The sequence below is a fragment of the Martes martes genome (genome assembly GCF_963455335.1).
Source record: "Martes martes genome assembly, chromosome: 14".
In the NCBI taxonomy this organism is placed as follows: domain Eukaryota; kingdom Metazoa; phylum Chordata; class Mammalia; order Carnivora; family Mustelidae; genus Martes; species Martes martes.
The window spans coordinates 51,395,603-51,414,129 of NC_137902.1; the positions used below are offsets into that span (position 1 = coordinate 51,395,603).

General features: G+C 36.5%; 1 protein-coding gene across 1 annotated transcript in view; it reads right to left on the bottom strand.

Annotated features, from left to right (window-relative positions):
• Positions 1-18,527, bottom strand: part of SAMD8 (sterile alpha motif domain containing 8) — a 45,355-nt gene that overhangs the window by 9,502 nt on the left and 17,326 nt on the right. The window contains exons 2-3 of the mRNA XM_080822327.1: positions 11,840-12,432; positions 1,822-1,917 (exon numbers count right to left, since the gene is read on the bottom strand). Coding sequence (XP_080678453.1) covers positions 1,822-1,917; positions 11,840-12,432 — 689 coding nt within the window. The remainder of the gene's footprint in view (positions 1-1,821; positions 1,918-11,839; positions 12,433-18,527) is intronic.

An 18,527-nucleotide genomic window follows, 5' to 3' on the forward strand; every position in this document is an offset into this window, starting at 1 on the left:
TCTGTAATGACAGAAGTGTTCTATAACTGCACTGTCTAATAAGGTTATCTACATATGGCTCTTGAGCACTTGAAATGTGACTAATACATCCAAGGAGGTAAATTTTGACTTCATTTCATTTTCATTAATTTAAGTAGCCACCTGTGGCTAGTATCTGCCATGTTAGACAGTGCTCACCTAAGAGCATCGTTTCATTGATAAGAAGATATGGCTAAGAGAAAGTAAAGGAACTATCCAGGAAAAGAAGTAAGACTAGTACCTACCGTGACTCTTAGCTTAATGTTAATGCTGTTATTCATATATTGTTCATTAATTATTTACTTTATGAGAGGTAAAATTAAACAGGATTTTAGGGAATTTTTGCTGAATAATAAAATTGTAAATTGGTTACTCATAGTAGCTATCTTAAACATTCTCTAACTTTTTAAAACTTAAAGTATAAAAATACTAAGTTTTTTAAATACTAAATTTTATATTAAGTATACCTAGCAAAAATTTTAAACTGCATTGTGATATCACTTGTGCTGTCATATTATTTTTAAAATGTCCAAACCAAAACAGACTATAATAATCTTAAGCACAGGGACTATGCTTTACACGTTTTCAAAATGCTCTTCTCACCCTCAAGGAAGCAATGAACACAAGAGATCTCAAATTTTAGTGTGTACACTTGGCATGGAGCCTAGGAAACCACATTTTAACGAAAGTGAGGTGATTCTAATGAAAGCAGTACAAAGGCCAAACACTGGAGAGAAACACTTTCTTTGACCAATTGAACACCAAAACTTGCAATTAACTGGCCACGGCTGTGCTTTGCTAAACCTACCAAAATTTCCTATATGGTAAATTCTTTCTTGTTTTGAAGAGTGGAAAATTCAAATTCATAGGGTCTTGTGAGCCAAAGTTAAACCACAAAGCAGCAGTGATATTACATGTTTTTAAACCACCTCTGTTTTTAAGCAATCGAGTTTAAAAATATTGCTGGAAAATGGGAAATGAAGCAAATAATAGCCTACCAGTATGACAACAGCAATGATCAACCTTTCTTTTCACTGTCAAAGCAATGAAATAACTGCTGCTTAGGACCTAAAGCCCATCACTGGTTTACCTCAAATCCTTCCTGGTGAGGAGGAGAGGATAAAAAATTCAATAAAGTGTCCCTGCTCTTCATCAGTGTCCACAGACAATGGAAACCAGATCTATAAACTACATAGTTTATAAAATTTTTTCATTATGCCTTATTTTTTTACTTAAATCAAGTAATTTCCCTGCATTAAAGTAGAAAAGAAGCTTCCCCTTACACTTCATTTTAATAAAAAAATTCTCTCCTTTATATTTCTTAGTGAAAGTGCCAAAGAAGAGCTTTCCATATTCAGCTATTTCCTGTATCATCTTAAGCAAACCACACTGACTAGATGTACACGGTATGCAAAATAATCTCTTTTCTAATAGGCCTCCTCCAAGCAGAGAATTTCTTTCATCCAAACATTGTCCATGACCAAAGACTGTCCTTGGAGGAGTTTCTATTCTTCCACAAAAACATTTCCAATTTGTTTTCAAAGAAAGTTACAGCTAGACTATCAGCGGTTGGCTCATGGTTGAACATCACCATCTCTGATCTTTGCCTGCAGAATATATTCAGAATACTACTAAATATGTAGGTATTACCTCACAGTGACTTTCTTGTTGATCAAACCTGAGGCATTTTTCACAACGACTAAAGGAAATTAACAAGGAAACTACAAAGGGAGAAACAAGATTTGATGAACTTTATCCAAGACAGTCAAAATATTTTGTCTTTTAATGGCATAACTGAGGTACCTGTGTTTGTGAAGAAGAAGAACCAGGAGCCAAATATAGCACAAAATCATGCCACATACTTCTGTCATGGCAAAGGCCCATGGGATTCTAGGAACACTGGAACAGAAAAAAATTACATTTTGGACTGACAAGAAGTGTATGTATGTAATTGACACCCTTTGCAATAAGATACTCTTCTAATTGCTTCCTATTAACTTTTATCTCTTTTAGGAGATGGTATTCAAAGAAACTGGGGGGAAAAAAACCTGTTTCATGACATATTCCATTTACCAAAACCTCTTTGCTGTCTGTGATTCCCAATTAATGGTTCTCTGTGAAGAGGTTACAACCCTTTTCTTCTTCTCTGTAGCATGGTAGACCTGGATACAGAATTGTCCACAAACATCAATGGGAAAAGTTTCACTTCATGCATGATGTGCTAACTGAAGAATCAGGGCTTGAACTTGACTCTTTTTTTTTTTTTTCTTGTAACAAATTTGGTTTTGTTTTAGAGGCAATAGAGTTTTTGTTTTGTTTTACTCCTTTATTTCTCTGTGCCCTCCTTTGTTTTATATCCCTGTTTTCTTCTCTCTTTTCAATTGATTTCTCTTTCTTCACCAAATCCACAGCTCCCGTGATTATTTATTAGTGAAGTATATGTCACATTTCTAAATTTAAAAAGAAAGAGAGAGGGCACCTGGCAGGCTCAGTCGGTGGAACATGCGACTCTTGATCTCAGGGTTGTAAGTCTGAGCCCCAGACTGGGTATAGAGATTACTTAAAAATAAAATCTTAATAAATAAATACATATATAAAAAGAGGAGGAGGAGGAGAAAAAGACCACACAGGAGGGAATAGGGTAAACGTGAAAATGAGTTAGTGCAAAAAGGTCATCTGGTAGGATTATTGTCTTATTTTTATTCTTTGTACATTTCTACTAAGAATTCTTGTACAATAATGTGTTTATCTTATAAGAAAATAAAGGTATTTATTAAAAAGAAAACATGAAATCTGAGTGAAAGATATTAATAGTCTACTGCAAACCTTATTCAGAGTAGGTGAAGAGAGTCAATCACCTTTAGTCAGGGACTTACCTTTTATTCGTTACCTCAGAAAAAAGACTCCTCTTCTGTATTTTTAATCTATTACGGCCTTATTTATCTGGCATTACTGGGGAATGGGTTATTTCATATATCAGAAATTTTCAGATAAAAGAAAGATTCCTGAGGTGCCTTGGTGGCTCAGTCAGTTGATCATCTGACTCTTGGTTTCAACTCAGGTCATGGTCATGGTCATGGTATTGGGCTCTGCACTTAACATGGAGTTTGCCTGAAATTTTCTCTCTCCTTCTCCCTCTGCTCCTCCCCCCTTAAAAAATTCATCTTTAAAAGAAAGATTCCTTTAAGTGACTTTTAACTATATAAACGTTTAAAATGAACATTTTAAAAAACCGTATTTGTACATATACATATACATGCATGTCCAAAAATGTGTGTGTGTATATATATAAATGTATGTAAAACAGTTTTACAATGTTTAGGATGAAATTAAGTTTTCTGTCCCACCCCCTAATTCTTGCTCCCCAGAGGTAATTACTTTCACTCTCGTGTCTTATTTAGCATTGTATCTTTTAGTTAGACCCCCTCCTACCACCCACTCCCATTTTCTCTTCCCTATTCTCTCTTTTTTTTTTTTTTAAAGATTTTATTTATTTATTTGACAGACAGATCACAAGTAGGCAGAGAGGCAGGCAGAGAGAGAGGAGGAAGCAGGCTTCCCACCGAGCGAAGAGCCCAATGCAGGGCTCGATCCCAGGACCCTGAGATCATGACCCGAGCCGAAGGCAGAGGCCCAACCCACTTAGCCATCCAGGCGCCCCTCTCTTCCCTATTCTCAATATTGTTGAGAATATTTTTTAAAAATAAATTTTGCGGGGTGCCCGGGTGGCTCAGTGGGTTAAAGCCTCTGCCTTCGGCTCAGGTCGTGATCCCAGGGTCCTGGGATCAAGCCCCACATTGGGCTCTCTGCTCAGCAGGGAGCCTGCTTCCCTTCCCCTGTCTGCCTGCCTCTGCCTACTTGTGATCTCTGTCTGTCAAATAAAATAAATACAAATCTTTAAAAAAAAATAAATTTTGGCTTTTACTTAACGTAAGTTTGTAAATATCATTTACAACTGAGTCAGTAGAGAATAATCCCTTATAGCAGAAATTCTTAGAACTCTCTAGAGCTAAAATACAACTTTTTTTTTTGTTTGTTTGTTTGCTCTGTTTCTTGTATGCCTATCACCATTCATCTTCAAACTATTCTATCAATTTCAATTTGTTCTTTTGGGGAAATTTCTTCTAAAGCTCCTCTCCTTTTTTTTTTTTCTTCCCAATTTAGTATGGTTGCATTTTCTAGTCCTCCTGTATGGCTCTTTTTTGAAATAAAACTTGACCTTCATCTTGGAAATTCACCTTTTCTGTATTAGATTCTTTGGCTCCTGAATCCATGTTCTCCTCTTTTTCAGTTTACTCCTTAGTCTTGATGATGTGTATCCTCCAGTCGTTTTCTAAGAAACATAGGCGAAGGATAAACTTGGTTGTTGTTGTTGTTGTTGTTTTTAAGGGGTGGGCAGAGAGAGAATCTTAAGCAGGCTCTGCACCCAGTTTAGAGGCTCATGCAGTGTTCCCTCACAACCCTGAGATCATGACATAAGCAGAAGCCAGCAGTCGGGATGCTCAAATGACTGAGCCACACAGGCACCCCCTTAACTTGTTTTTAATGTTAATTTTACTGAGGCTTAATTAACAACCAGAAGAGAATCATCTCTGTTGGGTGCACAGTTCAATGAATTTTGACAAACATATTCAGTCATATAACCGCCACCACAATAAAGATGTAATATTTTCATCACTCCAAAAAGCTCCCCTGTGCCCCTTTATAATCAATCCCCTCTCTCATTGCTAGCCGTGGGGCAACCACTCAACTGATTTCTGCCCTATATAGGTTTACCTTTCCCAGAATGGCATATAAATGGAATCACACAGTATTTATCTACATACCTTTTGTATCTGGCTATTTTCACTTGTCATAATATATTTCAGATTTACCCATGTTATTTCATGTGTAAGTCTTTATCCACTTTTTATCTATGATTTATCTATTCACTGGTGGATGTATATTTTGGATATCTGATGGATATTTTGATATATCCGTTTTGGGTGGTTTTAAATAAAGACCACTACACATCTTTGTATGAACGTACGTTTTCATTTCTCTTAGGCAAACACATAGCAGTGAAACTGTTTTGTCCTATGTTAAGGGTATGTTTAGCTTTTTAAGAAACTGTCAAACAGTTTTAAGAGCAGTTCTGTCATTCTGCATCCCTACCAGCAATATATGAAGAGTAGGAGGTGCTCTAAATCCTCATCAGGTATTATACATTTTTTTTCATTTTAGCAATTTTAGTAGATGCGGGGTTGGAAAGTTTGCAATATTTAAAGACTTACAAACTTAAAAATTTCCTTGGGTCTAGCCTTACAACTAACTGGTAGTTTGCCTGGACAGAGAATTCTACGTTAGACCTTATTTTCTCTTAGAAAGTTAAAGATAATTGCTCTCGTTTTCTAGCTTCCACTCTTGCAAAGAAGTTTGATGCTATCTGGATTTCTAATCTTTGTATGTTACTTGATCTGTCTCTAAGAAGCTTTTAGGATCTTCAGCCTAAATCCAGTGTTTTGAAATTCTCCATTTCTTGTACTGAGTGCTCAGAGGGCCCTTTTCAACCTGGAAAGCCACATCCTTTGAATTTGGGAAATTTCCTTACAACCTAAATAATATCTTCCCTTTTTCTCTATATTTTTTGTTTACTGTTTTTGTCTGCTATTGGGTCAACTGGATGATCTTACCTTTTCTCCTCTTTTTTTTTTCAGTAATCTCTATGCCCAATGGGGGGCCTCAAACCCACAACTCCAAGATCAAGAGTCGCATGCTCCACTGACTGACCTCTCCACTACTTTTCATTTGTTCTACATACTGGGCAATTCCTTCAAATCTGTGTTCCAACTAGTCTGCTGGATTTTAAATTTCTACTTTCATTTTTTATTTTCCAAAAGCTTTTCTTTCCCCTGAATTTTTTTTTATAGCCTACTGTTACTATCTCGTAAAATGCAACATCTCTTATCTGTGAGAACATGCTTATTTTTTTTGAAGTGTTCTTCTGCTCCCTATTTTGTAATTCCTACTTGCTTTTTTCTGTTTGCATTGTTCTGTTTTCCTTAAATGTCTGGTCATTCTTTTTTTTTTTTTTTTTAAGAATCTTTTTTTTTTTTTTTAAAGATTTTATTTATTTATTTGACAGACAGAGATCACAAATAGGCAGAGAAGCAGGCAGAGAGAGAGGAGGAAGCAGGGTCCCTGCTGAGCAGAGAGCCTGATGTGGGGCACGGTCCCAGGACCCTGGGATCATGACCTGAGCCAAAGGCAGAGGCTTTAACCCACTGAGCCATCCAGGCGCCCCATGTGTCTGGTCATTCTTGACTGACCATTCATACCTGACAGTGAAGTACTAAAGAAATAATAATTTGATGCTCTGTATGCACAGACTGGGCTTGTCATGTTGTGGGTTTCACTGCAGAGTGATAGAGCAGAGGTCTGGTTGAGGAGATAGAGATATCTCCCCTACCACAATATCTAGAGTCCTTTTCTCTTGTGCAGGTTTTCTAAGGAGAGAAATCTGTTTTCTGCTTAGAGAACTGGCTCTGGGTGGGAGTAGGGATGGGAAGTCTGGCTACCTAAGGAAGGGAGCTAGAAGTCTCAGTGATCAGTATATAAATTTATAGTAACCACCTTGAAAACATACTGAAAACACCATCTGGGCATGGTATCCCAGAGTCCTTCACATTTAACTGGTCTGGAGAATATTCCACCTATCTTCTGTTGGAATAGAGGTCTAAAAGCTTCATAAGTTGCTTTTCAGCCAATTCTCCCATATTTATCTGTACCTGGTTATGAAAGATGCCTGGTGCCACCTGTTTTGAGAGTTTTTCTGGAGCTCTGAAATACAAATAAACTCACCTCTTGGACACTGCTACTCTCATTCCCAATTTTACAATAGGGACTCAGCGTTCTACTTTCCAAACTTTCAGCATTATCACTGTCTTTGCCTTCATGGGATTGTAGGGTTCCCCCTTATCTCCTTTTACTGTCATTTTAGTGAAGTGTTGTAAGGAAATGTTTATTCAGTATCTCATATTTATTTTGATGCAAAGTTTTCTAAAATGCATTACACGTGGATATGCCTCTTTCTTCTGGATAAAAATTTAACTTTCTTTGGTAATTTAGTCATGATTGTGAACACTGATTATTGCACTGAACGTGGTAATGACTTCAGGGACTACTGAGGAACGAAGGTTAAGCTCCAGACTAGAGTAGTTTTTCCTTTAGTTATGTTTGCTTTTTATAGTCCTTCTGGTTCTTCCCTTGTTATTATGGCTATCAGCTAACCCCTCTCACTGTTGTTAAGTGGACCTGCCTATAGAGGCATCCCTTTCTCCTTCTAAATTTCTATTTATGATGTGCTAAAGTTTTTGGGATTGTTGACATAAGCTTTAGATGCAGACCTGAAACAAAGATCAGTGTGAAAGTGAATAGGAGTGTTCCCAAGAGAAACCTTAGTGCAGTGAGGAAATGAGGTGAGGAAGGCAAGTAAGCAAGGCAAGGGTGAGACATTAAACAAAGCCTTGTGGAGTAACTATGGCAAGGGTTAAATATGGCTCAATCCTGTGTGGAATTTGAAAGACAGTATAGGTCTGACCTAAAAGTTGTCCCAATTAGAGTGAAGAGAAACAAAATATGTATACCCCATCTCATCAGTCATTGGCTAAGGGCTATTGCTGGTGGGATATAAAGTCCTAAGCATGTTTACCTCTCTTTCCAAGCATATAAAACATGTTCAAGAGCTCAGAAGCAGCTCTTCAACAGAGACACATTTGCTGGATGTTGGGAGTATCCATGTGCAAGAAAATGAAAAAGAGATCTGAAAGTACATAAGGAAGAACACTGACACTACCTGCTACCATTCTCCTAAGAATAAAGCTTACATGCTTAAGAGCATAAGGATTTGTAGTGGGAGGCACTACAAAAAGGCAAAATTTGGCTTCAAATCCCCATTGCAAACTGAAAATCACATATAGGTCTAAACAAAACTTTGTACATACATGTTCATAAGCAACATTATTCATAGTAACCAAAAAGTAACAACCATTCATCAACTGATGAACAGATAAACAAATGTAGTATATCCATACAATGGAGTATTATTCTGTAATAAAGAGGAATGAAGTACTGATACATACTACTGTATGGATGAATCTTAAAGACATGCTAAATCAAAGAAGCCTCTGCCTTCAGCTCAGGTCATGATCTCAGGGTACTGGGGTCAAGCCCTGCATCGGGCTCTCTGCTTGGCAGGGAGCCGGCTTTCTCTTCTCTCTCTGCCTTACTCTCTGCCTACTTGTGATCTCTCTCTCTGTGTCAAATAAATAAATAAAATCTTAAAAAAAAATTTAAAAACAAAACTAAAAACAAAAAAGCCAATCATAAGAAAAGGCCACCTTTTCCTAATTCCAGTTACATGAAATGTCCAGAACAGACAAATCAACAGATACAGAAAATTGATTAGTGGTTGCCAGGGAATGGAGGGAGGAGGGAATGGAATGGGACAGATAATGGACAGGGATTTCTCTCTGGGGTGATGAAAATGTCCTGGAATTAGTGGTGATGGTCGCACAATTATAAATATACTAAAACCACTGAACTGTGAACTTTAAAAATAAGATCCTCATTTTTCTTCCAGGCCAGTCTTCCTCCTTTCTCCCACTATGCCTTGGTTATATAGTCTATATAGAACCTCAGCCTCAGAACTATTCCATGTTCTGGATTTGTCTGAAAATTTCCTCATGATTAGATTCAGGTTATATTTAGGGAGGGGCAAGATTATAGATGATGAACATCACATCCAATGCACATAATGTCACTCTGTCCCACAGTAAGGCTGTATTTGTTCATTTGACTAAAATGATGCATGTCAGATCATGCCATCATCAAGGTACCTTATTCTCCCTATAATTAAGTAATATATGAGATATTTTTAGATTATGTGAACATCCTTGACCTTTCACCTAATGATTTTAGCATCAACTGATGACTTGCCTGAATCAATTAATAGGTTGGATATTGCAAAACAGGCCATCTACGTTTATTCATATTATTCTTGAAGAATATCTCCTCTCACCCCATTTTTTATCACTATGGATTCACAGACTCTCTTACTCAATATATTAGAATCCATTACCATAATTATGTTTTTGATGTTCCAATTGTCCCAGTTTGCTCAGTGCAAGCCCCTTCAAGTTGACTCGTACACTCTTTTGACATGCTTTCATAGGTTTTATGCACTCTCATGGTTTATGGAACAAGAGCTGTTTTACTCATTTTATACTTTCCTTGCCCCACATAACTTAAAACCAGTTCATATCAGTTCTTAGAAATCTTCCTCACTCTTCTTTGATTAAATAGTACTCTGCTATATAGACGTACTATAGAATATTCAATCAGTTTTCCATGGATAAGCATTTAAATTTCCAATATTTACAATTACTATAAATAATGTCACATTTGTTTCATATTTGTGGATATATATATTTTAGCTAAGTTCCAGAAAGTCTCCTATTCTCTTCTGAATCCTAACAATTAGCTTTTGTTCTTACTGACCCTTGTAAAGGTCACAGATGATCAAACTTTGCTAAATCCAGTCATCAATTATCCACTTTACTTGATCCCTCAGCAGAACTTGACACAGTTAATTATTAATTATTCCTGCCCTCTTACTTTTTTTTTTTTTTTTTTAAGTTTGCTTCCAGAATACTACTTTGTTTCTGCCCTAACATTTTCAGTTGTCTTTGCTGGTTTTGCCTTACTTCTAAGACTTCCATTACACTGTTCTTGGGCTCCATCTTTAATCTTCTTTCCTCTTCCAAACTCATTCCCTAGAATACTTTATCTCACATCATGGCTTTACCTATTCTGGCAACTTCCAAATTTCAGCCTGTATCTCTCTGAACTCCAGCTCATCTTTCTGTCTCTTATGTGACATCTGATCTTGTGTAAAAGACATTTCAAATTTGATATGTCAAAAACCAAATCCTTATTTTTTCCTCCAACTCAGCTCCTTCCATAGTCTTCCCATCTCTGTAAAGGGCAACTCCAACCCAGATGCTCAGGTCAAAAATCTCAAGAGTAATCCTTCACTTTTTTCTTTTTTCTTACACCTTACATACAAATCCATCAGCAAATCTTATCACGGTGCTTTCAAAATATATGAATAGAACTTGACTCTTTCATACCATCTCTCCCACTATTATTCTCATCCAATTCACCTCATTTCTGTCTAGATGAATTCAATTAATTTAATCCCTGCTTGCCCACGCCCACACCCAGGCTATTCTCAAAACAACAACTATAGTTACCTCTTTTTTTTTTTTTTTAAAGATTTTATTTATTTATTTAACAGAGAGATACACAGCGGAGAAGGAACACAAGCAGGGGGAGTGGGAGAGGGAAAAGCAGGCTTCCTGCAGAGCAGGGAGCCTGATTCGGGGCTTGATCCCAGGACCCTGGGATCATGACCCGAGCTGAAGGCAGACGCCTAATGACTGAGCCACCCAGGCGCCCCTATAGGTACCTTTTAAAATGGAAGTTAGATCACTGTACTCTTCTAAATACTTTCTAATGGCTTCCCTTTTCATTCAGAACGAAAGCTAAAGTCCATAAAACAGTCTACAAGTCACTATACAATCTAGATTCCTGTCTCTTCAGACTTCATCTCCAACAGTTCTCTCCCTCTCTCACTTGCTGTTTCTTGAACATGCTAAGGATACTACCAATTCAAGATTTTTTGCACCTTGTTTCCTCTGCCTAGAATACTTTTTCCCCAGATATCCACATGCTTTCTTCCTTACTTCCTTAGGTTCTTTTGTTTATAGTTGGGAAAACTGTACGGAATAGAGGAGGAGATACAGGGATCTAACAGCTTCTTAAACAGTTTCACTAGATTCTTCATATTTAGCATCACCCTTTTACCTGCAATATCCAGAACTTTGAGAAATCTATAACAAAAACTGGGTTGGTTCTGTTTTCCTAACTGCTGTTTTAGAATTAAGTTTTTTTAGGTCTGTTAGTTGCCACTCAAACATCTACTTTCAAACTTCCAAAAATGTATGACTGCTTTTTCCTCTCTTATCTGCCTTATCTTTGTAGGCTTTCCACTTAGACAAACAAAAACCTCTTTACTATATTTTTAGTCAGGGTTTGAGAAGAACAAATTGTGGTATGCATGTCATTCTGACATTGTAATATGGATACACTGATTCATTGCATTTTAAAAAACATATACTACAAGGCACTTTCAGGAGGGTATAACAGTTTATAAAAACAAACAAGAAAGCTCTACAAACTATAAAAGCTTTAAAAATCACAAATATAAAAGCGAACAGTTTTGAAATTTGTTCTATTCTTATTTTTCATATGCATATACTATATTCTTTATTATGCACTCAGCATTTCATAAAAACAAGATACTATCAATGAATCATTTTGTACTATTTGTGATAATTCCAATTTATGTGGTAATACAGGAGTCCTCCCCCTACTTTTGGAAAAGCTGAACCCCGTTCATCATAAAAGAAAAGGTAACCAAATTTCATTTATTACAGACAACATTCCATGAAACCCTTTTACAATCTCAAGTGCCCAACAAGCTATGATATAGCTACAAAAAAAAAAAAAGCAGTGACCTTTCCCACTCACACAGGCTTAATGTCTAATTTACTCCAGGACAAAAAGGCAATTTCAAAGTATATCTGCATATATTACCAGATAAAGTAAACAAAGTGTGCATCAACCAAAATAATAATAAAAACATAATTATCATAAATACATTATTATCACTGTGTTATAGCAACTTTCTACAAACTTGGCAACTAGAAATAAAACTTACCTGTCTAAGAAGATATCTGGGAGTGGTGGGTAGGTCTGCATATCAGGCACTCGCTCGTGGACTATAACCATAATGAAAGATGTAAACCCAAATACTATAAAAACATATATACAACTCAATATGGTCTTCCAGTACTCTGGGTCCAATCTTCGAATAGAATGTTTGTTTTTACCATTCATGTATTGGTACTGATCAGAATTCAAATCAGTGATGGGTCCATCACAGTCATGTGAAGGCTCCCCATTACAGAGCCACTCTGCGCTCTGAAGAGCACTAATGAAAGGTGTCATGGAACCCATGGGACTGTCACTGTTGTATCCCATTTCTTCTAAAACATCAATATGTATTTTCTGCAATTTTCGGACTGAAAGCATTAACCTTTTAATGTCCCCTAAGATTTTGATCTCCAGAGGAGGAGACCGGAGATCGTATTCAGTCAATGTTAATAATGTGATTCCATCAAGTCGATGCTTATTACATAAAATGTCCACATATTCAAAAAAGCCTTCATCCTTCAGCCAAACAGCTACATGCTTGGTAGTCCAGCGACGAATGCAAAGGTGATTAGGAACAGCCATTTCCTCCTCCACTGCCTGTCCAGGGAAAATAGGAAAACAAAACAAAATCTTCAGTGTGTCCTAACAACTCCATTAAGACCAAAAACATGCAAACATACCAGAAACAACAATTTATTTACATTGATCTAATAACTTCTAGAAGAGAGTAAAAGGAATGAAAATTACTCAGTGATTGATTTTCAGTAGATTAACATTCTAATAATTTTATGCATATAAACCCAACAGCAGAAGGAAGGCTAATGACTAAACACTTTTACAAAAAGTTACTTTACAAATGGCCTTTCCACACCATAGCAACCATAACTTAATTAGAAAAAGCCTATTGTTGAGAATAATTGAGAAAAATCCTATATAAATGCTTTTCATAAAATGAGATATAGAAAGATATGTAATACATAAAAATAAATCAAATTTCAGAAATCTTCATGTTTGATTAAGTATCTCCCACCTCTCCAAAATGAGAAAACAAAAACAAAAACAAACACAAAGGCAGATAGATAACTAGTTTTAGGAAACTCCTTAAACATATTTCTATCCACTATACAAATAACAATTTCTACAACAGATATAAAGCCTGTAAACAAGATATAAATATCTATAAGTATCTTAATAGCTCAGTTCCTTCTATCTACACCTTGAATATACCATTATAGAACTGATTAAGCAATTTCCTTCTTAAACTACCACCGAGATTTCAGTGACAAAATTTTTAAAAGAAAACTGTCATTTTGATATACTCAACAAATTTGAAGACCCAAACTTTATGTTGGCTTATAGAAAGCCAATAATGTACTGTTTCAAAAAGTACTAATAATTTTTACTACTTTGATTCATACAGTTCTGTTTATATTCTTTTTCCATTTTAAAACTTTCAGTAACTTGGATCTGTATAAGGTTTATAAGATACCCAGGAGACAAAGGCCTACATTTAAAAAAACCCTATTTCCCTAAAGTACTTTTCTCAATTACTAAAGCATGTGGGTTTTCTGACATTTCCCAGATTTCTAAAGATCCTCTTTCCTTCTGAAATGATTCTTTAAGAAACACAGTAGGCAAACTTCAAAGCATAACAACAACGACAACAACAGCAAAGAATGATGCAAGAAATACCCATGTGCTCATTACCCTGATTGAAAAAATATAAAATAATTCCAATAATTCCAATTAAATAGATGCTCTGTTTCTTAATCTGGGTATCAGTATACAGGTATGTTCACTTTGTAAAAACTCAAGAAGCTGTATACTTATGGTCTACACTTTTCTCTATGTATGTTAAACTATATTTTAAAAGTTTGTTTTAAAAAGCCAAAAACAAAACATCAATACAAGTGAATGTCCCTCTCTGGTATCAGCCCCTTCTTTTCCTTCCCAGATGAAATAATTCTTCATTTTGGTGTTTATCATTTCCTTATAACATGCATATTTGGCTATGAAAAACCTTCTATGCTTACTTATGCTGATAAAAGTAAAAACTGCTACTGTCCTATTCTTCCCCTATCCACACAAACTCTTGCCATGAAGACTCATAATCAATTAAAAAAGGAAGTTACTTAACTACATGAGCACCACTTACACCATCAGAAATATTCAGCCAGCAAGAAATACTCACTAAATATTCCTTAATTCCTAAAAAACAATATCCTAGTTTTTGGAAGCACGGCTTTTCAGTTTTAGGAAATTAACAGCACATCCCCCTGTATGTATCTGTACGTTTTAAAAGGCTAATTCTTATATACTGTAGAGCTATAAGAACTCTCTTACTCAGCTCTTTTCAGCTACAACACCATCCCTAAGGCCAAGGAATTACACATTTTATGCAGTTTAACACTGAATTTTGTACACATTAATGTATATCATTTAGTATAAGTTATTACATATATATAAAATTCCATTAAAATATCGTTTTGCTATTTTAGTTCATATATATACCCAGATGGTTTCATCCCACCCACTACATGCATCTTTTTTCCAAGATATGCTCTGAATAAATTACTTCATCTTTGAATATCCAACAAGCACATGCTACAAACTCTGTAGCAGTTACAATGTAGCACATTTGGGAAGCTCATCCCACACACAAAAAGGACAGATTTCTTCTGTCATTTTATTTTCTATTCTGCTGGCTTTCTCCCTTCTTAAACAGCTTACCACCAATGGGTTCCAAGTCACTCCCATCCTTGTAGCATGATCCTTCAGTATGGTTTTGTCTCATACATGGCTCAAAATGATCTTCTCTCTCATAGCTTTTTTTCCCGTCTTATATCACCAGTTCTCTATACCCTCAATTAGGCTAATAGGCTTTGAAACTGGTGTTTTAGCTCTTAGAAAATATGAGTTACACAAGGAAGCCTTCTGGAAGTCTTTGAGCCTGCTGTGGCAATGCCCAAAAAACATGACACACTCCACTAATGTGCTTCATCAAGTCAGGACACGTCCTTTAATTGTATGCTACTACATATAGTTAGAGACCCATATTTAGCTAACACTGTGAAACCTGCTCTGAAAAGGTATATTATAAAGATGATAAAAGGCTTTAGGGCCAATTTAATATTTATGTTGTGCCACAGAAACTACAACAAACAGGAGACTTTGAACAAACATATGACAGCTATAAGTTTCATACAAATCCAAAAACATGAAGAAATTAGGTTAATAAGTTTTTAAGAACATTTTCAGCCTTTTTTTTTTTTTTTCCTTGAGGGGAAGGGGCAGAGGGAGAGGGAAAGAGAAAATCCCAAGCAAGTGCCAGGCCCAGCGTAGAGCCTGATGCAGGACTCTATCTCAAGACGCTGAGATTATGACCTGAACCAAAATCAAGAGCCAGATGCTTAACCGACTGAGCCACCCAGGCACCCCAGAACACTTTCAACTTTAATTAATAATTAATATGAATAAATTATCAGTTAAAGAGACTCTGTTTCTGGCTAAGATATAATAAGAGGGACCAATTTACTCTCCCCTACCTCAAACAACCAAATAATAGACAAAATATATGGGGAGAAAAATCTAGCTTCAAGACACTGGGAATCAGACAAAAAAGATCCCTGAGAGATGCGAAACAAAGTGAGCCCTAATGCCCCAGCTTACTGCCTTGAGAGTTTCCAAGTGATGTGTGGCACAGGACCCAAATGGGTGAGGCCTGGCAGACTTGCTGGGCTGAGGAGATGGAGCTGACAGTCTGGGTAGATCCAGGTGGCTAGTGTTCATGAAACAGAATACTGGAGAGGAGAAAGGTGCACAGAGAGAACTTGTTATGGACTGAATGTCTGTGTCTCCCCAAAATTCATATATTGAAATCCTAGCCCACAATTAGGAGATGATTAGGTCATGAGGCAGAACCCCCATAAATGGGATGAGTTCCCTTATAAGAGATATCTCAGAGAGTTCATCACCCCTTCCATCATCTAAAGACAAAGCTAGAAAATGACTGATTATGAAGCAGGAGGCGGGCCCTCACCAGACACTAAATCTTCTGGGCTTTGATCTTGGACTCCTCAACCTCCAGAACTGTGTTTTGTTTAAGACACTTAGTCTACAGTCATTTTGTTATAGTAACCCAAAAAGACTAAAACAGACCCCGGAGATCTGCAGACTTGCCCTTAAACATGTAGCTGAATAATGATCATCACATATACATTAGGAAACAAAACAGTACAGAAAAAAGAACCACCCAGAATGATTAGGAGGAACAACATACAGTATATACGCAAGACCAGTAAAAGTGCCTACCCCAAATAGCCAGATCAAAAACAAAAACAAAAAACCACAAAAAACTTACAATCCATGGAGCACTGGGTAACGCAAACAGGAAGATCCTGCCATAGTATTGAGACAAAATTAATCCTAAAGCAGTAGTTATTCAACTGGGAGCAATTAGCCACTCCTCCCCACATTTGGCAATTTCTGGAAACATTTTTGGTTGTCATGACTGGGGAGGGGGGCACCTAAAAGGTAAAGGCTAGGGATGTTGTTAAACATTTTACAAAGCACAATATAGCCCTTCACTACAAAAAATAAACTGATCCAAAATGTTATAGTGTTGATATTGAGAAACCCTGCATTAGAATGAATGTGCCTCTGGTCCAGCCAAACAAATCTTAAAGGCAAGATCCAAAAGGATCAAATTGTTTTCCAGTAATTTAACTATCTCCCACAATAAAACTCAAGAATATTATTAGGAGTACAAAAGTATTCAGCACCCAACAGATAAAATCCATAATGTCTGGCATACAATCAAAGATTACCAGACATATAAAGAAAATTCACCTATAATGAATAGCAAACAATCAGCCAAAATTGACCCAAAACTGATACAGATAACAGAATTAGCAAAGAAATTAACTAAGTTATAGGAATTCTATTACATATGTTCAAAGAGTTAGAGACATGGACACAAAGAACACTCAATTCAACCTTCTAAAAATAAAATTACAATATATGTAATGAAAAATAATGCTGGGCGCATGGGTGGCTCAGTCATTGAATGTCTGCCTTCGGCTCAGGTCATGATCCCAGCCAGAGTCCTGGGATCGAGGCCCATGTCAGGCTCCACTGGAAGCCCGCTTCTCCCTTTCCCACTCCCCCTGCTTGTGTTCCCTCTCTCTCTCTCTCTCTGTCAAATAAATAAGTAAAATTTTTTAAAAAAGAGAAAAATATGCTGGATGGAATTAACGGCTGATTCTTATCTGTAAGAAGAATAATAACTTGAAGACACACAACAGGAATTATTCAAAATGAAACGCAAGAAAAGATCATTTTTTTCTTTCTTCCAAAAAAGAAGAGAACCAATCTTTCTTTCTTTCTTCTTTTCTTTCTTTTAGGAAGGGGAAGGGGGCAGACGTTGAGGGAAAGAGAATCCTAACATGGGGACTGATCTTACCACCCTGAGATCATGACCTAAGCCAAAATCAAGAGTCAGATTCCAAGTGCCCCAAGGAGAGAATATTTCTGAATTCATTCCATGAGGCCAGTATTACCCTGATACCAAAATCGGCAACAACAGCCCAAGAAAATAAAACTATAACCTGATAATTCTTTAAAAACACAGATGCAAAAATTTAAAACAAATCTTCTGCAATCAAATCCAACAATATTTAAAGAACTAATACATCATAACCAAGTGGTATTTATCCCAGGAATGCAAAGTTAGTTTAACACTTGAAAATTGAAATAATTCACATATAAGTAAGCTAGAACAGGGAAACCACAAGGTTATCTCAAAAGACACTTAAAAAGCTGGGGTGCCCCGCTGGCTCAGTTGGAAGAACACGTGACTCTGGATCTCATGGTCATGGTCTGAGCTCCATGTCGGAGGCAGAGATGACTTAAAAATAAAGTCTTTTTTAAAAAAAAAAAGGACACTAAAAAAGCATTTGACAAAATCCAATATTCATTCCTGATAAAAACTCTCATCAAGGAGCACCTGGGTGGCTCAGTGGGTTAAGCCTCTGCTTAAGTTAGGTCATGATCTCAGGGTCCTAGGATCAAGCCCCGCATTGGGCTCTCTGCTCACCAGGGAGCCTACTTCCCCCTCCCTCTCTGCTTGTCTCTCTGCCTTTTTGTGATCTCTCTGTGTCAAATAAATAAATAAAATCTTAAAAAAAAAAAAAAACCCTCTCACCAAACTAAAAACAGAGAGAAGCTTCATCAACTTGATAAAGGGCACCTTTGAAAAACCTATAGCTAACACTGTACTTAATGATGAAAGACTGCTTTCCTCTACTATCAGTCACCAGGCAAGACTACCCACCCTTACCATTGCTATAAAGCAATGGACATTCTGCTCAGTAGAACAAGGCAAGAAAAAGAAATAAAAGCCATACAGATTAGAAAGTAAGAAATAAAATTCACAATTTGCAGAATTTATAAACAATATGATTATTTATGTAGGAAGTTCAATGGAATTCACACATACACAAAAAACCTGACTAGAACTATTAAGTTAGTTTAGCAAGATTGCTGCATATAAAATCAACATACAAAAATCAACTGTATTTCTATATACTAGTGATAAAAAATCAAAAACTGAAATTTATAAAATACCATTTATAATAGCATCAAAAACTATCAAATATTCAAGGATAAATCTGACCAAACATGGGAAAGACGTG